Raw genomic sequence first — 22,393 nt, 5'->3', positions numbered from 1 at the left:
GTAAAATCTAGATCTCTTGAGAGCATAAAGTGAAACCAAATGGACCCTTACGGGTCCATTTGGTTTCATTTTACGCTCTCAAGAGTTAAATTATTGTTGAACATCTGCAATACTAAATCAAAGAAGTATTATTTTGATGAACGTTTGCCTGGTATCTCTCTTATGGTGCCAACATCAATACAGCATGGAATTGTGGACAACATCTTATCCAATGATAACAAAATATTAAGTTTTGGGTCTGAGAGGCAAAATCTCTAAAGTGAATCTCTAAAGTGAAACCAAATGGACCCTTACGGGTCCATTTGGTTTCATTTTACGCTCTCAAGAGTTAAATTATTGTTAAACATCTGCAATACTAAATCAAAGAAGTATTATTTTGATGAACGTTTGCCTGTTATCTCTCTTATGGTGCCAACATCAATACAGCATGGAATTGTGGACAACATCTTATCCAATGATAACAACAAAGTTTTGGGTCTGAGAGGCAAAATCTCATCAAATGGTGGTCCGTGGCTCAAATGCCGAATAAATAATGGACCTTGATATGAAAAGGGTTGAAAACCACTGCTCTAGAGCAGTGTGTGATACGAGATAACTGAATATGGGGGTGTAGAATTAATTGTTAACCACTTTCAACCTGGCATCACTATTTTGGGCATGTCGTTATTATAGGAGAATGCATTGCGAAGCCTTGTGAGCTTGGAGATTGGCTGTAACCGCTATTAATCATCGTATAACAAAGTATATTGTCTCTGTTAATGTGGAAACCTCATATGTTACTGTTACCTTTCAGGATTCAAATTCAAAAGTAGCAGATCCACAAGCTCGAAACGCGGCGCGAAGCATAGCCTACTTTTGATGCTTTTGTGTGAAAAAAACACAAAAAGTTGAAACATGGAGATAAGAAGTTTCTGCGACGATATAGGGGCTAGGGTTTAGAATCAGGAAAAGCTTGGCAGGTTTTCCCCTGTGTGTGTTTTTCAGTGGGTACATACTCTACGTCTCTACTCACTCATTCATAGCTTTGCAGATGTATTCCTGACTCTCTACCTACCGGACTACCACAGTGCTCTGCTCCGTCCCCTGCCCGCCCAGGGATCTCTCGTTTGGGGCTCCCCAGGCCGCACTCGGCCTCCTTCACCAGGAACAGCTGCTCATCCAGCGCCTCCTTCTGCATCTGCAGCTTCTGGAGGAACCCTGCGGTGTTCTCCAGCTCCTTCTCCAGAGAGAAGATGGTGCGATCTTTAGACTTGATCTCGTCCACCTGGAAGAAGGCAAGAGGGGAGAAGGAGACAGCAGGGTTAGAAGGGTTATGTAACGTTGGGAAATACGTTTGACTTTTTTGTACAGGAATGTACAAGTTAAAGGTGTGGTGTAGACAACATTCAGCCAATAGATGTCGCACTAAACTCAAAATCACAACACCTCTGTTGTACTAGGCCCCGTTTAGACGACAACGGTCTCAAGAAAAAAATGATAAAAATAAAAAATCACGCCGATGTAAACAGACACCATGTGCGTCCCTCTTTTTGCTCTTACAGTTCGTTCCCATTCTTGCCCCACCGCCCACTCGCGGCCCCGACAGTCCCGCAACGTTTTTTTGCCAAATGTGTGTGTGTGTGTGTGTGTTAAAATTGTGTGTCAGGGCCGCAAGTGGGCGGGGGGAAAGAACGGGAACTGTACGAGCAAAAAGAGGGACGTGTAAACAAACTGCTGTGATAGGAAGTAGAATGGAAGTGGTTCTATGCATGCGTGACTGGTCTATATGGCAGCGTGTCACACCGCCACCTAGCCACCTGGCATGCACACTACAGCGTTTTCGATCACTTTGGAGTCTCTGACGTGTAAACGCAGAATAAAAAGTGAGAACGCAAAGGCACTTTTTCTGTTTTCTGTTCTGATCGTTACCGTGTAGACATGGCCTAATGTTCCTTATTTCCCTGAATCACATGTACAAGGCAGCACTCATGCAGTTTGCAGCATCGTAACACGTCGACTACATCCAAGTGTCTCTTATCAGGAAAACAAAAGTACCTTCCCTAACAAAAACGGAAGCATCGGGGATAATGGGCAGCTTTAAATGGGCCCAATTACAAAATCCAACTGTATTTTCAAGCAAGTAGTAAAAAAAGATATCAATAAAGTACTCAACATTCAGTCCCATTCTGAATACAATAGAATATAATACAATAGAATATAATAAGTGGAGATAATTTTACTTTGGATTAGTGTAGACCGTTTAGAATTAGACGAGAGTAAAATGGATGATTAATCTAGATTGAAGACAGACAGACAGATGATAAGCAGGCATGCAGGAAGACATACTGTGAGGACAGATGAGCCTATCGGCATGTGTTCACACTCTTGAGAATCATATGAATTAATCATACCACAGACTGTTACATGACATGAGGCATATACAACCTCCTGACACCAGGAGACACAAAACGAAGGCCAGGCAATCATTATCTTGATGGCTTCTGAGAGATAGTTTGCACATGCAAAAACAAAAATAAATAATATACAAATCAACAAAAATCAATCATGTACAATAAATGATGCACTTGCTTTGAATAGGAGCAGACAATTTCACTGTCCCATCTTGTGTGATGCTCAGAGGCATGGGTACATACTACGTACCAGTCTACGGATGTCCTTCTCGCAGTCCCACTTGATCTTAGAGATCTGCTCCTGGTGCTGCTGGTGTTCCACCCGCAAGTCGCCGGCCTTCATCTTGTCAGACTGGATCATGGTGCTGAGCGCCTCGTCCGTCTGCTTCTTGGTGCACTTCAGCTCCGAGATCTCCTGTACGAGCCTCATGCGTTCCATGTCAAAGAACCGCCGTGCGTCTTCCTTGGCCTCTAACGTCAGCGACGTACGTATCTGTCGGACACGGTGATGAGATGAGATACGATGCAACCTTATTACTGTAGCACGCTTTAACACGCTATGATAGATTAAAGGTTCCCTTAGTTGCATTCAACTAACTCATTTAATGCGCAAAAGTAGTGAAAATAGCCGACCTAAAAGATCACAATGCGTCGTAACATAACGCATTGTGAGCTTATACGTCGGCTATTTTCACAATTTCTGAAACATTTTGTTCCATTTCCGGTTTTGGACATACAAGGTTTCCAACTAACAACAGCGATATGCTAAAGCAAAACAAAAATGACATTGTATGCCACAAAAAGATGTACAGTAATATCTTTGCCATCCGATACTATAGCGACTGACATTTTCTGTGCATGAAAAATCACACGTTGACTTCAGTCGGCTACGAGAGCTAGCAAGTAGTCGACGCCTTTGTGTGGGAACCATGAATCACCACAACAATGTAGGGAGTCCACAAAAGAAACCAAGGCATCGATAAAGTACTTCATAGTAAATGAAAATAGATCAAATACTGTAGAAATGAGTGTCATTTATCACGTGTCATTTGTCAACTTCTGCTCTCTACCCCAGCGGTCCACACACACACCTTCTCCCCGCTGCCGTCCCGCATGGCACTCAGCGCCGCCTTGAGACGCTGGTTCTCCTGATCTTTGATCTTGGCGTGGCGCGCCAGCTCCTGCTCGTGCTGCCGCGTCAGGCTCTCCCTGAGGGCCTGCAGCTCCTTCTGCTTCTCCTCGTGCCACTTGGACCGCTGCTCCGTCAGCGCCGCCGTGTGCCGGTGCTGCTCCTGCTCCCGGGCGCGCTTCACCTCCTGCACCTTGTCGCGCTCCAGCTTGTTCACCTTCAGGAAGGAGGAAGGACGAAGGGGAGGACCAGGACAGGAAGGAGAAGAAACCTGGGATTTACTGGTATTCATGACATTCTTTGGATAATTATTCTAGCAAATTCTCTAATAACTATTCCAAAAACATACAGTTGAATGACACTGTTCACAATAACTAGATAGTGGATGTTTGTTATAAATATGTTGCATGTACCAGTATGAGTAGTGACATAAACCCTCTTTACACAAGCACGCAGGCACGCACGCACGCGCACACACATGCACACACATGCACAGAGCACGCGCACATGAGCATGCGCACACAAGCACACACACTCATTCTTTATTTGAATCCACAAATTAATATTAATTTACAGGGAACCTAAGGGTACATACTGTAGCACCTTCTCCTGTTTGGCTTTGCTCTTTGACATGCCAGAGATTTTCAGGCCACTCGTGGTCAGTTTATATACATGGCCCAGGCTTCCAAATATGAGTATGCAGAGTCTACATCTGTAGCCAAAGTTTGTTATGATTTTAAGTAACGGTTTGTACTTTGAATGTTTATCTTGGAAACACACACACAAACACACACACACACACACACACACACACACACACACACACACACACACACACACACACACACACACACACACACACACTGGACAGTACATTATATCTGCTCTCCCCAGTGTAGCGATACAGCTTCTTCAGTTTCAGTTTATACCACGGCATGGCAAGCAGCATGACTGTATGATTCTGTAAAGCTCTGAAATAAAGACCTTGTTAATCCAAGAATCCTGCAGTCATCCCCTGCAACCAAACATGTCACTGGAACCAGCAGACCAATACATCGGTTTGGCCATGATTTGACTTTTGTGACGGTATCGGCAATTATACAGCTGGTGGCGGCGTGTCCCAAGTTTTTACCACTTTCAATCTAGCATCCATATTTTTGGGCAATCTCATTATACTGTAGGTGAATATGTTCAAATGTTTTCAAACATTTTCTAAAATAGCAGATCTACAAGCTTGCATCCTGAGCTTGTAGATCGGCTATTTATGAATTTTCTATTATGTATACATGTCAAACATACATACCTTGCATTTTTCTTGGTGCAGCTCGATCTGAATGTCAGTCAGCTTAGACCTGAGATCTTCGTTGGCTGCCTGGAGGGCAGAGATAAGCGCCTCGGGCTTCTCGCCCTTCGTGCGCCCCTTCTTGGCCATTGAATCGAACACTAGAGGACCCCCTCCTCCGATCCTTTCATTGAGACTTCACAGAAACGTTCCGAGGGCCTCCTGAAGTTTCCAGTTCCTCCTCTTCCTCATCCTCCTATTGGATGCCAGGGCTGTGGGGAGAGATGGACACACACACAGTGAGAAAGGGACCATTACTGAGGCAGGGTTGTATAGCACACTGGTCCTCAAAGTGGGGTCCGAGGACCACCGGGGGGGTCCTTGAGGGGGGTTCCAGGGGATCCCCAGCAAAATGAGGAACAGTTTAAAATCTAGCACTTTGTTTTTCTTCTTAATTAAGTTGGTTCCCTCCTTTTCTTTATGTAAAGCGACTTTGGGTACTTTGAAAAGCGCTATATAAATCTGAGCTATGATAATAATAATTATTATTAGAGACTATTAAAGAAATTATTTTCGGCTGTTCGAAAATAGCAGATCTACAAGCTCAAAACGTGTCGCATCGTGACACATTGTGAGCTGGTGGATCTGCTATTTCCAAAAAATGTTCACAAATCTTCTCGTATGGGTCACTCACTGGCATGAAATCCTTTTTTCATATAATGGGGGTCCACGGCCAAATGCAAATCAATTCAATTCAGTGGTCCTTGACATGAAAATGTTTGTGTAGATTAGAAGGAAGAGTCAAGTAGCAGGGGACATCGATTCATAATACTGTGTCGGTATGTAACACAAACTCTCTGATTCCCCCACTGAATATAAAACACAGGCCCACCTCCGCAAAATCGCAAATACACAGGTTCAATTCCAGACGGCGGTGGTTCCGGTAGGGCTGTCGCGGTCAATTTCCCCTGCAGTGATTTATATGGTGGCTCAATGGCGAAACCAATGCTGTATGTGACCGAAACGTTGCTTAAATAAATGACTCAAAAACAAAAGAATATATATCCCTATGCCTTCGAGAAAATGGTTAATGTCTAGTACAGTGGTTCTCAACCAGTGGTCCGGGGACCACCAGTGGTCCTTGAGGGGGTTCCAGGCGGTCCCCAGCTAAATGATGGAGAGTTAGTAACCAAATGGACCCTTATAGATCTTTAACTCTTGAGAGTGTAAAATGAAACCGGGTCCATTTGGTTTAATTTTACGCTCTCAAGAGTTAAATTATTGTTAATCATCTGCATTACTAAATTAAATAATTGTTATTTTGATCAACGTTTGCCTAGTATCTCTCCTATCGTACCAACATCAATACAGCATGGAATTGTGGCTTAAATGCAGAATAAATAATGGACCTTGATATGAAAATGGTTGAAAACCACTGGTCTAGTACATCAGAGTCATTTTCAGGAAGTCTGTTTACTTTAGCAGCAGAAGAAGTGCATTACGATTCACCGCCAGCATCACAAGTGAAAGTACTTATTGACTGAGGGAAGAGCTTGATCATTAAGTGGAGCTGAAGTGTCTTTGTTCCCAAATACTCCACTCTGTCTGATTGGGGACTGTAACATTGAGCTACTCCCTCATATCTGTGTGTGTGTGTGTGTGTGTGTGTGTGTGTGTGTGTGTGTGTGTGTGTGTGTGTGACCAGAGTTCAAATTGCTGGGGGGGATGGGAGGATCCATGGGACTCCCTCTTTCCTTGGTGTTTCGCCTGGATTGAGCATTTAACTTCACTAAAACTATACCTAAACCTCACCTTAACCCTAACCTCACAGAAATAATGCCTAAACCTAACCTCAAAACCCTGTCTGCCAGGGCAAAACATCTGGGAAAGACATTCTCCCGAGGATCCATTTTTGTTTTTGGTCATTCATTTTGTTATCACCAGTGAAGATATGTTCTATCCCTGCTTCTGGTCAGACTGTATTTTTTTTTACAAATTGAACCCTGTGTGTTTGACTACTGTATATAAAGTGGCAGCCATTTTGTAGTGCCACGGATAGAAAGCCCATTCATTTTTCCCATAGAGATTTCGGAAAATATGTATATACATTATTTTAAGCCTGGAACTAAGCCACCCAGGCTCCTGGTGAATCATGACCATACAACATTTGATTCTGTGTCAAATAAATATTTGAAAACCACAAAAAAGGGTATTTATTGAATATAGTAGGCTATATAATATAATTATACACAATATTTTTTTTACACAGAATCAAATGTTTTATGGTCATGATTTACCAGGAGCGTGCGTGCGTGCGTCCCTGAGGAACCCACTATCAGAATAGTCCAACATTGCCAGGCAACATGGTGGCTTGCTTTAGAAATCTCCTACACACAGACAATACTGTATATAGGAGTCATAGCAATCTTACTGTCATCGTCTTTACTGTATCAGACAAAACACAGGCCTACACTCCTTTGTATGTACCATATTACATGTACCATTACATGCACAAGATTATATTGCAATGCATAGACAACACAACTACATATTATTGATTCATTGTACATGTGTGTGTGTATGCATGTACGTATGTACTGTAATATAGACATACATACTTAAAGCGGCACTATGTAACCTTTTTTTAAATGAATACAATGTAATTTTGTCCAATCTGTATGGCAGAGTATGTTAATACAATATGACTTACAGAATTGGGGTGGTTAACGTGTTGTCTCCCTGCTCTTCTATTTAGACATTTAGATCGTATCAAAGGTCATGTCTCACCTATAGACACGGGATCTGACACAAATTTTGACCTGATGGTCACACTAGGGTTCTTGGGGTTCTTTCTACTCTACCACCACCCAAAGCCTCCTGACGGGGGCCATCACTGGTATGGGAATAGATGCTCCCACGATCTGCGAGTTCTATAAGAACGCTGATGCAGTCGGCTGAGTGCACCACAGGGAGCTTCCTCCCATGCAGGACGAATACGAGAACAGGTGTTTGAGCAGGGCAAAAAGGATTGTGAAGGACAGACACCACCCTAGTAACAGACTGTTGGTGACAGCGTGGACTGACAAGCGTCTGAGGCTTCTCACTTCTCATAGCCGGGGGCTGTCACAGCCCTGAACGAGGATGAGGACAGAAACCAAATACAAAGAAAGAAAGAGTAAGGTAAACAAAATGCTTCAATTTGCAAAATCTGTTTCATGAACAACAACAAAACAAAACAGTCTCAAAAGGTTTTACCAAATTAAATATTCAGCAGTTCTTTGTTAGTGTCCTGGCACTGTCCATAATCCAAACCCAATGTCCAAAAGAAAACAAATTCCAGACCAGTCTATGCAGTTATGGCAAGATGGAATAGCCTACTCTTACCAAAGTCTGACCACAATACAATCCTTTAACCAGATCCAATAATCCACAATAGAAATAAAGTTCACTTCGTCCAGTGTTATATCCAATAAGATCCAATAGCAAGAACTTGGGGAAAAATATCCTTTTGCGTCTAGTCTCTCTGGTCTCTTTGACCCTTCCACAAACATTTCTCATGGCAATCAATTCACTCAGCCCTTCTTATCAACCTGGAGTGTCAGTGATAGGTGAGTCTATCTTGGTCAGGGTTTTCCAATCACTGCCCAACTCACAGCAATGATGGGCACACCAGCCATAATATGAACACTAATTATTTCTTCTATAACATAAATCAATACATTAATAGAAAATAAGAAAATACAACATAATTGATATACTGCACACAAAAATAAAGCATGTGACTCTGGGCACAGATGTTACACTGTATTCTCTACACAGTGGGTGCGTTCGGAAATACAGCACTGAGCGCACTGGCCAATACAAACTAATAGGCGAGTGCACAATTTCCGAACGCACCCAGTATAAATAAGTGTACTGATGTATAATAGATGGACATACATTCTGTAAATCTGACACTAAATTAGCCCCCGCCCCCCTTTTTTTTGCACATCCACCATTGCTGCTGAGGTTTCCTTTACAGAAAGTGTACTTTTTAACCATTTGTCTTCCTTTATCGAATATCATTTTTCTTGTTGTTTTCATTTCATTACAATCTAGTATTTAGCTTTAGTATGTAGCTCTATAACGTGTAGGTATTGTATTGCTGTTGTTCACACAGTCTTGCGGAACATGCCACACTAAGATTTAGCTGATTGTGCCTGCATGAGTGAGTGACAAATAAACCCTCTTGATTCTTGATATGGTTAAGCTTATTATTATTCAAAGGTATTCATAATAATTAAGAGATTGGAAACTCTGGTGATGATGATTTCAGGTGAGTTAGGCTCCCGATATCATGCCATTATCACGTTTTCTCTATGCACTTTACGTCCTAAAGTGCAATGGGACCTCCCTCTGTTAGGCATTAATCTATGGACTCTGGCCAAGGGAACACTGTTGGATGCCATTGCCTGGATTTGCTGCCGTACACACAACGTATGCCAAAATAAATCTAAAAATAGGAGTTAATCGCCACTAAGTATACAGCTATTCTGTTGAAAAGCATTATAAACAAAGTGCTCAGTCACTGCTCTTGTGCACAGGTGGCGTGCAGACTGAAACATGGAAAGCACACGGGTACAGTTGTGTCAAGACAAAACAAGATCCTGCATTTAGTAGAAGTTGAAGAAGTTCAGGTTGGTACACAAAAAGGTTGGGGCCAAATCTAACCTGACATTACAAGTCGTCAGTGGGAGGATTCGGTGAGTGAATACAATGAGAAGCTTTATTCACCATCACCAGGTTCAACACCTTTTACATGGATCTGTCTGACTGATGCTGCTGCTGCGGAATACCAACAACAACGGTAATGCAGAACCTACTGTTCCATAATAATAATAATAACAATATTTCAAATTGATATAGCGCTTTTCTAAGTACCCAAAGACGCTTTACATGGGGGGGAGGAGAAGGCAACAAAAGAAAAACAACTTTATCAAGAAAAAAACTCTAAGAAAAGGCTAAGACTATAAGGAATAAAATGAATAAAAACAGTGGAATGATAAGAAAAGGGGGGGTGTGGAGTTAGCTGCGGAAAGCCATATTGAAGAGGTGGGTTTTGAGAGCGGTTTTGAAGGCACAAAGACAGACAGATCATTTGTCAGCAGTGCGAGTGCAACATTCAGTCTCTAGGTACTTTTGGACAGACCGACAGACAATCTGGCAGATGTTGTGGAGGTAGAGTAAGTATCCAGCAGTTGCACGGATAAATTATTGATGAGAAATTATTGGGATCCTTCGCAAGCTAATCATCAACTCATCAATCATCTCATCTCCAGTTGTCACTGTGTTTTGTTCCAGGTTGCAAAGGAAGGTCGTAGTAAAATAGACTTTGTTTTGGGAAAAAATATTTGACATAAACTGCATATTAAAAATGTAAGATGATAATTGTCTGTTCCCTTACAACTGCCATTCTACAATCACAGATAATTATATTATTAGGGGATCTTGGTAAAGACAAGACAATGCTTATTGAATCCAACTCAACTAATGATAATGAATTCATAATGCACCATGGTACCACACTGCTAGTACATAATGTATGTAAGGTATATACATAATGCACCATGCTACCATACTGCCACTGAGGCTAAACAATAAAAGTGACATACTGATCTACTGTTAGAATATAATGAGAATACGCAGACAATCAGAGACAATCATTGACTTACTCATCCATGTATGATCCATGCATTGCAGCCCAGAAATGTCTGGCTTTGGTACTGTAGTTATATAATGGAAGAGTTCATTAGGGCTTGTTGCATTTAATAATAGCATGAACCTATTGAATTTGTGTATGTTAGCAGTATGTCCATGTGAAACTGGACAATACACATACAGAGCTACAAGCTAATCTGATAGTGTGTACCATGCAGAGAGAGAATGACCAACATCCTTTCTTTCTGTATCTCTCTCATACATACAGTACACAGACAAGCGCACACACGCACACGCACACGCACACACACACACACACACACACACACACACACACACACACACACACACACACACACACACACACACACACACACACACACACACAAACACGCCCCTGAGAGTCTGTCCCCCTGGCTGTTATTAATCCAAATGGAGCCACATAGCGGATGTATGGCTGTGAAGGCTTGGGGTCTGGGTTCTGGGCTTGTATGGCACTGTGACTGCACGATACGGAAAGCTCATTACCGAGGGAAGGGGAAGGGGACTAAATGTACGCAAAGCACGCTGAGATCACAGGAACAGAGCAGACATTTGAGCCCGTTTCAAGAACATGAACTAGTTTCAATCCCAAGTTGTAGCAACAGTTAAGCCTATCAGAGGCTACATGCAATGAACTACAGTTGTAAAAGTATTCTGATGGATTCTGTTCTTATTTTTTATGCTACAGTAGACATGTCGTTAAACAGTGTAGCCTATACCATGATGTTGGCGATCACATTGGAATACTGTACATTACAGCAAATGTTCGCTATGGACTATGGTCGCTGTTTTCAAACACGCATGCTGTAGGTACAGTACTTTTGTTCCCTGAATGAGATTGTAAAGCAAATGATACTCCCTTGTTGTGAAAGGCTGCCTGCAAGTTAAATTCAAGGAACAAAACTACCTTCCTAAAAAAATAATCACACAGGCTAAATGAAACTATTCACATCGTCAGTTGTATACAATAAAGCAAAGTATTTTAACCATCATAAATAGTTTGAGACTTTGCAACAAACTGACATTGTCGCAAATTCGCAAAGATAAATCAACTTAGCATCAGTGATTTCCTGCACATCCAGGGTCAAGGACTGTTCAGGATCGACATTGGGATGTATGCCAAGTTGCCATGCCAACTATCGTTGATGGTTGAGTACATCACTCTATCGCCCAATATTACATTAGAACAATAACAATTTAGACATTAACAGACACACGTACCCAAAGCAACTTACAAGAGAGCAAGGTAAGAATTATCAGTTTGAAGTGCATTTGTCAAATAACAACATGGCATGTAGCCAACTTTTTAATTAACTTTTAACAATTTGTATAATGTAGTTTTATTACTTGGAGAAATAAGTTCTAAATGATGCTGCTTTAGGCAACACACTCTCACTCCCCAAAATGCATATTGTGACTTCTTGGGACAAATGTTTGCAAACGTGAAACGGTGCCGTCCCGGGCACTTCAGCACACCAGGAATGCGGAAGAGCCGTTCTCAAACCCAAGGCGTAAAAATGTAGTTTAGTTTATTTCAGTCAATTTGTGGTAACATGGTTAAAATTTCATAGGTAATACAAAAACAAATTATAAAGAAAACAATAACCACATTTCTGACCAGAAAGGTATAGGCTGAAGCCATAGCTTATTACGCCTACCTTTTTACAAAACAAAGAAAAAGATGAAAAACTGTCAAAGATTTAGACAGTTAAAACGACGTGACAGAAGCGGACTTCTGTCCGTGCCGAGCGTTGCGAAGTCCGCTTCAGCCGACAGGGACAGAATCCTAACTCATATCCCCCGAGCCCCTAGTCAACATGTGCCGTCGAGGGTACCCCCTTAAAGTCAAACGTTTGATGTTTGGTCAAATCCGTCCCAAACAGTAAACCGTTTGACGTCTTGGAAGTGAGAATACGTTGCTTTAGGGGGTTATCAATTCTCACCATTCACTGCATACAACAGAAGGCCTGACTTTGATGACTTCATGTATCCATATTATCCCCCAGTAGATTACATGGGCTCCTTCAGTTTTTCGGCCACTTATTTATCACATTACATTACACTGTGCATGGGGGTGTGCTGCTATGAGTGGGGATTAAAATGTCGAAGATAATTTACAATTTGCAAGAACAGCAGAATTTTCCTTACAGCCATGATGTTCATATGAACTCCTGTACCCAAGAGAATAGGCTAATTACAGAGTATTCTACAGTGCCTTTCAATATAATGCAACATAGTAGTTGGCAGAATGCCTGAAAGACCATCAGACAGCACACGCCATGTCGGAAAAAAATATGTATTGTTCATCACGCCATCTCTTCCTCTGACATTAGGCATTGTCAATCATTACATTGCATCATGTGGGATTACAAAATGTATCCTTATTTCTTTATGTCTACTGTACTGGTTGCAATGGTAATATCTCTTTTACCCCCCATTTTCTCCCCAATATAGTGCGATACATTTCTCGCTCAATAGCTTACAGTGCAGTGCAACATGATGAACAGAGTGACAAAATGTCACTGGCCATAGAAAGAAATCTATCTGAAAATCAATGTTGAACTTCAGGATACTTGTTGTGAAAGTTAACACTGGCTGGAAATGAAAACAATGATTTCATTTCAATTCACAATTGGATTGATTCTCATAAATTAAAATAAATTACATTAAAACACTTATTTCATTTATTTAGTAGTTATATGTCTCTTATGCATAATGAAACAGTATTTCACTGACCCCCAAAACAGACAGACAGACAGACAGACAGACAGACAGACAGACAGACAGACAGACAGGCAGACACACACACACACACACACACACACACACACACACACACACACACACACACACACACACACACACACACACACACACACACACACACACACACACACACACACACACACACACACACACACACACACACACACACACACACACACAAATCTACAGTATGTGCTCAGTAAGTCACCCAAACTGCAGCCACACCTCCACCCCCCCACACCCCCCCCATAATATCATATTCCATATTTGGAAGGCAATGGGAATAATCCCACAGGGGGCTTCTGAGACAACGCACCGGATGTATCCACAAAGGTAGCGTGACATATTGTTACATATTATGGTGGCTGCACTTTCATTGTCACAATGACAATTATTTATTTCAGCAGGTTTAGGCATAAGGTTAAGAATTATTATCAGAACATACCAACCAAAATGAGAATCCAGAAGTATATGCAAAGATGTCAACATAAGCTGTGATGGGTATGAATGTGCAAACAAAAATAATCCTCAGCCTTAGTTTGAAACTGCTCTTTCAAATCACAAAAAAGATTGCAGAGAAATACATGACTCCTGTCAATTCAATGAAAGCGGCATAAGGCATTATAAATGTCAGGGGTCTCACACAGACAGAGTGCTACTTAACCTGCTTCTACTGTACAAAGGGAGTGAACATCAATCTTCAAATTACCTCTTGCAACATCAATAAAGCCAGAAAAAAGGCAATGAATGAGGAGGAGCAGCCTACTTAAAGAAATCACAGCAGAAAAAGCAACTGAACACTTAGGACAGCTTCTGGCACAAGACGATACAGTGTACAGTAGCGCTATCTGAAATGAGGATCATTCCCTAAGAAACCTTACAGAGAAAAGAGTTATGTTCCTTGTCTTGAATTTTGGGTCATGCAAAAGCAGTTTGCTACTCCAAGAATCAGCCAGCAGGGTTCAGGCCAAGGGCATAAATTACCAGTCACACTGTAGCAGTAGCATTTTAACCTTATAATAGAATAGAAATGACAACAATGGCAACACTGGCAATTAATGGCTTTCGAGTGCATTCAACAGTTTCAAATGAGTTGCAGAAAAATGTGGAGGTTATAAATGTTTTTGTTCATTTACTAATAAAATGAATGATTCTTATTCTGCTCTGGATTTGAATCCAGAATAGAACACCTCAAACACACTGACAGTAATTTCCTGAGCTACACAGAACGCATGCAACAGGAACAATAGTAGTGGGCGCTGCATCATTTTGAATCGGTAATAACAATTTAAAAAATGTTTTTATGCCTAAAGATTAATGGAGTGGGCATGTGACCAGACAGGTCATAGTTCAAATCCCAGCAAATGGTTGCAAAATAAGGGCACCAGAGTAATACTTTCTCTCAGCTCTCACCAATTACTTCCGTACTGCAAGGCAAGCCTATAAGCTCTCATTGGTCATAAGTGGACATGGTTTGCACAAGACAGGGAGAGCGGTGCAGACAATCTTTGCATGGATGAATAAAGAAGGATACAAAAATAAATTAAATTAATGTTTTTTTTATGTGTAAATGTTATACTGTAGCTTACATGACATAAATGAGTTTAGCCTACTTCATTGTTGTTATGTTTCCTCTGTGTATTGACTGACAGAGCGGCATGGACTAATAAGAGAGAAACGCTAAACAGAGAGTAAGAAAAGGGATAATCTCCCTGACCGCCGTCAGGGAGTTGAATGGTCCATTTCCTCTCTCTGCTCAGACCCAAGCGTGTGTGCGTATGTGTGTGCGCGCATGTGTGTGCAGTGTGTTGGTGTATGTAACTCTTAGTGTGTGTAGTGCATTTAATACCACATCACAAAGCACACTGGCACCATGACCCACTTTCGTCTCCACTGAGACATACAAATCCAGCAGTGTTGCAGCTGGACCGTCCAGACGGATTCCGGTAAGATGCCAGCCCACCGAGCCGAGACTTGAAACCGGAATGTCAGTGTCTGCCTGCTTCTCTGACCAGCCAACTGGACCTAATGGAAAACTACCGATTGGGAGTGATGGCAGGCACCGAGAGCACTGAGCGCTGAGGAAATGGTGCTTGATGGTTTATTGATGTTTAATGGTACTTGTGTTAGTGTTATTTATAAGAAAAGTAGCTATGTACTTGGTCTGCTGGTGTAGACCAATGAATGTTGGCATTACTTATCAGATAACGAAATATAACTCAAAGTGGTTTACACAATGATAATCACATTTTGTGTAGACTACAGCACTTGCCAGAAACTCTAAACAAGGCATGCCAAATGTCAATTCAAATTAATAAAAGGTGGGCTCAACTGTCACAAAATGTGATCCCATTACCACCATGCATTAGAAAGGCTAATGTAAAGATGCATAGTGAAGTGCAACTTTGACTGGATGTGAGTTGCTGTGGCTAATCTTTGGAGAAGCACATGCAGCTGATCCTTGACAATTATTATGTGCTTGGCCTGCAGCACTGGCACTGATAACTATTTAGACCACCATGCAATATTTGCCCTTTCACATGTAAAGCAAAAATCCAGTCCATAGCAAATGGTACGTTCCACGGTTCCAGGCAAGTCGGAAACCGGAAATTTCCTCTGACTTTTAGTGAGTTGAGGTACTAGAATGCACAAGAAAGCTCTTCCAACTCCGAATTTCAAGTCTGAACTCATCTTCTGGGGATCATTTTTTTAGCTCAGAGCTTCCCATCATTTGAGGACCCATAAACATGCCAACACTATCATCACTTTTACAAGATTGCATGCTATTAAAAACGTTTTAAAGTTAGATTTTTGGCATGGTATGCTTTTAGATCAGTCAGCGTACTGATACATTTATGGTAGTAGGTTAAACCTATAAAATCAAAAGGATCAAGTTGTTTCTGGTGCTAGTAAATTTAACTACAAAACCCACCCTTGACCACAGGTGATGGGTGTGTTTCCGGCCTTGGCAGCTCGAACACACGGAGGCCTGTAATAACACATTTCCCACATGTCTTCCCATTTCCAACCATAAACAATAGCAGTATAACACCATAGACAACAACCCTGCCTGTCAAAAAATGTATTTCAAAACACTACTGTTGGTTTATAAAGCACTGAATGGTTTAGGGCCAAAATACATTTCTGATCTTGTGCTACTTCATGAACTATCCAGGCCTCTCAGCTCATCTGGGACAGGTCAGCTTTTTTAACCTGGAATCAGTAATGCCAAGCGTTCCGTTTTTATGCACTACATATCAGGTACAAACTCCCAATAAACTGCATGTCTGCTAAAACTCTTAGTTATTATAAATCAAAGCTGAAGACCTTTCTGTTAACTACTTCCTTTAACTGAGGTTGTTTATATTGTCTTATGCACGGTTATTTTATTCTCTTATTTTCCATTTTATTTTAACTTTTGTTTTATTGTTTTGTTGCCTTGATTTAATGCGATATACAAATAAAGTTGCTTTGCCTTTCGTTGCCTTGCCTAGACAAGCCAGGCAGTGATAAGACATCCAAGTGCTCCACACTGCTTACCACTGTCTGCTTAATCCTTTGTTTTAAGACACAACTTACAAGTCTGGACCGTTTTCAAATGACAGTCCTGGTTACATAAGGCAGAAGCCAAAGAGCAACTTAAGTCTAATGAATCTGGTTGTGACACTAGCTGTTTGATGGCATTATTAATCAGGCTGCTTAAGTAAAGCACCACCATCCTCAATGTTTTCATCTGGGATTATGTCTGCTGCCTTGCTATAGGCCAAGAAAACAAATCACTACCAATCCATCTGACTGAGTGCAAAATGGCATCGCAGAGAATAAGCAGAGATGCATGAAGACATTAAATGTGGCCAAAAAGTGACTCAGCGTGGTTTAAGTTTGAATTTATTGTGCTGTAACTGGGATTATAACATAATATCTAGAGATACATTAATGGTTAGATGCCATAAGCATACAATAATCATTTCCAAAGTAGAAGTCTGTAATATGAATTAGTTGATTTTGAGCTAGTACTCACTGCACCTTCTTTAGGCCTACATCTTTTCTAACACAGCAGGCTCAAATTGCAGACTTACTGCATACTTTTCATTGATGTGCGAACAAAGGGATGGCATTATTGACAAAGAGACGGCTGCGAGTTGAATGTGAAATTTTTCCATAATAGCAGTCTCAGATGGAGTGCAATGGATCACAGCAGTTGGTAGGCTAGTCGATATGAAATAGGCCCATCATGGCTTGCATTTGGAACACCAAAGCAGGCCACTCACCACCAGTAACCCAATCACTGATCTCATACATTAAAGGCTTAAGCCATTCTAACAATACCCAAAGCCCTAAATGATACATTGCAATATAATTCATTTGACATTGTTAGATGCTGAGACACATGGAGACAGACCATGGATGAGTCATAATGCCTTGCTACTGTATCCAGGACTTTCCCATAAGACAGTGTAAGAAAAAGATCAGCATGTTGTGGATGCATTTTCCCTATCATATTTTCCTTTCATATGTAAATAATGACCCCAACACGAACACACAGACGTCTGTGCTTTCTGATCACATGGTACTCTATGCCAGTGGTTCTTAAAGTGGAATCCAGCAAAATGTGTTAAATTAGCATCACAATTAGTTTAACCACTTTGACCCTGATTTATACTTCAATATAAAAAAAACACGTTGTGAGCTTGTAGATCTTCTATTTTTGAAAAATCTTGAAAAGATTTGACACATTAGATTGAAAAATTTTGATTTTCTTTTAACACGAATCTTTTCATATGGGGTTCCCTGGCACAAACTCTTTTCAGGTGGGGGTCCATGGCCAAATTAATTTGGGAGTCCTTGACATGAACAAAGTTTGAGAACCACTGCACTCCATGCATTGTCGTCTTGCCTCCATCTTGCATTAGAATCAGAAGCATGGCTGGAGCAGACATGTTGCTCTGCTGGTGTGTGGAGTGTGGAGTGTGGAAAGCGGAAAGGATTGTATTTGGCATTCGATCTATAAACTATTAACTTGTAGAGATTAACCATACAGTACTGATCCAAAAACCAATGGCATCACGAATAATGCCCTGGAGCAGGCATGGTGTGTGGGGAAACTGGGCCAGCGTGGAGACCCCTATGGCAGATGTAGGCCTAAATGAGCAATGTACAGACATAATCAATGTGGGCTAGTGGTGACTTATGAGTAATATGTTGGCCTCACACACACACGCACACGCACACACACACACACACACACACACACACACACACACACACACACACACACAGAATTGTGACCCATCATTAGAGCTTTATTCTATCCAAGGCTTGGATCAAGACTATCATAGATGTCTAAGGCTAATTCTATCCCTACAGTAGATCACTTAACACAGGCCTAATAATTAGGCAGATCAACACAGAGGCATATACTGCATGTTATAGAAAGCAATGCAGCATATGGCTGCTATAACCTCAGGCACACAATGCATCAACAACTGGAAACCTGTGCACATTCTGCACTTTCGGTGCAGAATGTGCACACGCCACAAAGGGAACGAGTTATGGAAAATAGGCTATAGGCTACACACACAGAGACCAATCAATGTCGATGCATCCGTGCACATCCATCCATCGTTTAAAATGGACCCCCGGATGACAAACCCAGTTCTATCCCACAGACGGATGGAGGGAAGCAGCAGCATCCTCCATGGACCTCCTCGTCATCTTTCATGGTCTCTCTATGCAGCGTACCCGATGCAGGCCAACATCAGCCTCTTATACTGTAGCTCCAATAGACAGACATGCTACAGCTCACTGTTTCCCAAACACTGGGTCGGGACCCATTTGTGGGACGCGGACACATTTTTATGGGTCACAAGTAAATATCCCTTTATTTTTTGTTTTTAATTCTTATTATTTCAAAACATTAAAAAATAAAATAAATAAAAAATGGATTTTTTTTTTCCAAAAAGAATTCCATGAATTAATTAAGAAAACAAACAAAGAAATTCCATAAATTAGAAAACAAATATTTAGGAAGTAGTGACAATAGCCGATGTACTGCTCACAACAGCTTGTAAATCTGCTATTTTCACTAGCTTGGGTCCTAGTGGGGAGACATCAAATTTCTCTTTTGGGTCTCGAGCTAAAAGGTTTGGGAACCAGCTGCTATAGCTGATGATGCTACACGCCCATGTTAAACCAAGCAATAGTAGTGCTATTTACGTGATCTTTATACGATGACAACGTTGCAACACTGTTGCAACTTGCAACGATGTCAACACAGGGGTAATGAGATCAATAAACAGGCCCGCTACAATGTAGCTACATAATGTCCGCTACATTGTATCCATTCCTCCGTGAGATCATCAACCTGACAAAACGAAGATCGAGGCCCACCGTTCCTCCTCCTCATCCTCCTCCCCCTCCTCCTTCTCCTTCTTCTCTGTTAGGATCTCGCCCGATTAAATATATAATTGACACAATATTAACAATGATGATTAGTAAACCCGCAGGCGTCTTACCGTGTAATCGATCGCAGTGTCCGGGTGTCTAATATGAGCAGAAGCGTCGTGTCCACCATGGCATGGTTTACAGTCCGACCGGCAGGATCCTCAGCATCAGCAGCCGTACAATGAAGCAGTGATGAACGCTGATGATGCTGCCAGACCCCGCCCCTCCTCCACTGGAAAAGCCTGTTCGTTTTAAAGCTATAAAGCCGCAATCCGGCATTTATTTTAATGAATGAAATGTTATTTTAACCATGTATGTATAGGAAGGCTGTGTTAAATAAAGACCTGAGGCCGATTCTACTAATGCCTTCTAAATCAGTAGGCCTAGTTCTCAACACTTTCAAGATTTTTCGAAAAAGTTCAAAAATAGCAGATGTACAAGCTCTTCGTTACATAATGTGAACTTGTAGATCTGCTATTTTTGAATAGCAAACACTAATATCTAAACTGGCACAGATGCATTCCCGGTTTTAATGGGTTAATACAATATATCAATAATTAGAATAGTCGATTAGTAGCCTAAATCGATCACTATTTTGGCCATGTCATTAAATGAACAGTTTAAACAAATTCACCTTTCACTTTTAAATATGGTTGAAATAGCAGGTCTACAAGCTCATAGTCTCGCACAGCCTTATAATCTCCGAATAGCATTTGAAAATTGTGAGTCAACAGTCACAGGCTCGAGACTAATGTGTCGCAAGCTTGAGCTAATTTAACTATTTTTGCACACAACAACACCATTGTGCGATGAAGTATAAAATAGGATTTGAGTGGTTCATTGAGTCATTGACAGAATAAAAAACAAAACAACTTCCCTGTGGTTGTCTTTGCAAACTGTTAATAAAGTATTCAATCAATCAATTGCCTATTGACTGAGCTTAGAAATTTGGGCTTCTGGGTTCAAATCTGCCAGGTAGGACAAGATGAAAGTTAGGCTTACAGATTGCAACTTTAAAGCAGCATGATGTAACTTTCCTGTTCTACCCCAGATTTGAACCCGGTTTCCTGCGCAAGTGCTGAAAGTTTTACCATTGAGCTAATAGATTTAATTTTCATTGTTCGCATCAGATGAAATCGTTGGATATTGAATTGTCCTATTAAGACAATAAATGTAACTGATTTGACTATAGGCTACTATTACACATAATGCTAAGCACTTCCCTTATTCAAAGGGCCTGACAATACAGTATACAAACGTGACATGTTTTGTGTACCAGTTACAAGGAGGGAGAACATTAGAAGATTCAATTACTAAATAGCAGTCCGAGATGCTTAACAAACCTTCAAGGATGTCAAAAATAATTATGAGCAGTATGAGGATATATTCTGGTTATTAACAGAAAGATCCAATAAGAAATTGTGGAGACTTAAGAGAAAATTGGCAAAATTAAAATACTTTTAATACATGTATTGAGTTCCTCATTTGCCATCATTGTAACATGGGTAAAACAGTGTAATAATTTAAACATACTATATAAATAAAATAAATTGATGAATTTGGATGAAATGTTTCAATAGTAGACTGGTGGTCAGTATAAAAACCAAAACAAAAAAAGACAAACAGAACATTTTGAGATTTAAGACAAGACAAAGTAATGACATTTATCACAATAGAAAGATTCAGTACAAAGTATCTCCAAAAAATCCTTGTCCTCTCTTTGGCGATGAAAAAATAAAAGTACAAAATGTACTACTTGAATTTCACTTGTTTCAAATAAATTGAGACTGCTCATTGGTCAGAAACAGACATTCACCAGTGCCATGAAGGCAACTTCTTACTTCATCTCATGACCATCACGATACCTGAATTTACCTCTGGGGATCAATAAAGATAAAAAGCCTTATCTTGTCTTATCTTTAGCACAGCAAAAATGTCAGATCTTTCAACTGTAAATGCTAAGGCACAGGTCATCGTTTGATCACAGTTTGCTTTCATGCTTAGTTCTTTCATGCCAGAGTGTGTGCCGTGCGAAGACATGTAGTGTAAGGCATTACTGATTGCTAGTGTGTAAGTGTATGTGAGTGCGTTCCAGACATAGGAGGCCAATCTCAGGCGACTTCTGTCAGCCCACAGGGTCTCAAGAACTCCTGTCCTCTCTCGTGAATCCACTTGTTTGACACTGACAGAGAAGAAGTAAAGATTAAGAATTAGAAAGAAACATCAGAAAGGAAACGTTGATGATTGTACCAAAATCCCATTATTCTTTTTTTCTGCTTTAAAGGTAGTTCACAGTAGAGAGAGACAGTTAACAGGGAGAGAGAGACAGGGAGTGACATGCAGCAAAGGACATCCGGCTAGGGAATCAAACCTGCGACTTGCTGTCAGGCTGTATCAGAGCCTATGTGGTATGCGCCTTAACCGCCAGACTATTAATTAACACAAAGACACGTGACTATATTACACCCATCCTGGCTGCTCAACACTGGCTGCCTGTGAGCTACAGAATAGATTTTAAGATTTTATTGATCACGTTTAAAGTCCTGTAAGGACAGGCTCCCAGTTACATTGTCATCCGGGGGGACCGGGCACCTAAACTCTGGAATGCCCTGCCCGTGGATCTTAGACTATCATGACCATAAA

General features: G+C 41.0%; 2 protein-coding genes across 3 annotated transcripts in view; both read right to left on the bottom strand.

Moving 5' to 3' along the window:
- jakmip2 (janus kinase and microtubule interacting protein 2) overlaps positions 1-19,904 on the bottom strand; it is a 43,078-nt gene extending 23,174 nt beyond the window's left edge. The window contains exons 1-5 of the mRNA XM_084073279.1: positions 19,822-19,904; positions 4,823-5,073; positions 3,482-3,736; positions 2,641-2,883; positions 1,055-1,264 (exon numbers count right to left, since the gene is read on the bottom strand). Coding sequence (XP_083929405.1) covers positions 1,055-1,264; positions 2,641-2,883; positions 3,482-3,736; positions 4,823-4,951 — 837 coding nt within the window. The 5' untranslated portion in view covers positions 4,952-5,073; positions 19,822-19,904. The remainder of the gene's footprint in view (positions 1-1,054; positions 1,265-2,640; positions 2,884-3,481; positions 3,737-4,822; positions 5,074-19,821) is intronic.
- Positions 19,905-21,189: 1,285 nt separating this feature from the next.
- The window catches only part of LOC311056931 (prolyl 4-hydroxylase subunit alpha-2-like), a 35,671-nt gene continuing 34,467 nt past the window's right edge, over positions 21,190-22,393 (bottom strand). For both annotated transcript variants that reach the window (XM_084073783.1, XM_084073782.1), the window contains exon 15: positions 21,190-21,932. In XM_084073783.1, the coding sequence (XP_083929909.1) occupies positions 21,862-21,932 (71 nt within the window). In that variant the 3' untranslated portion in view covers positions 21,190-21,861. The remainder of the gene's footprint in view (positions 21,933-22,393) is intronic.

The sequence above is a fragment of the Gymnoscopelus microlampas genome, assembly GCF_963454915.1.
Source record: "Gymnoscopelus microlampas genome assembly, chromosome: 12".
Classification (NCBI taxonomy): domain Eukaryota; kingdom Metazoa; phylum Chordata; class Actinopteri; order Myctophiformes; family Myctophidae; genus Gymnoscopelus; species Gymnoscopelus microlampas.
This window is presented reverse-complemented; position numbering and strand designations above follow the sequence as displayed.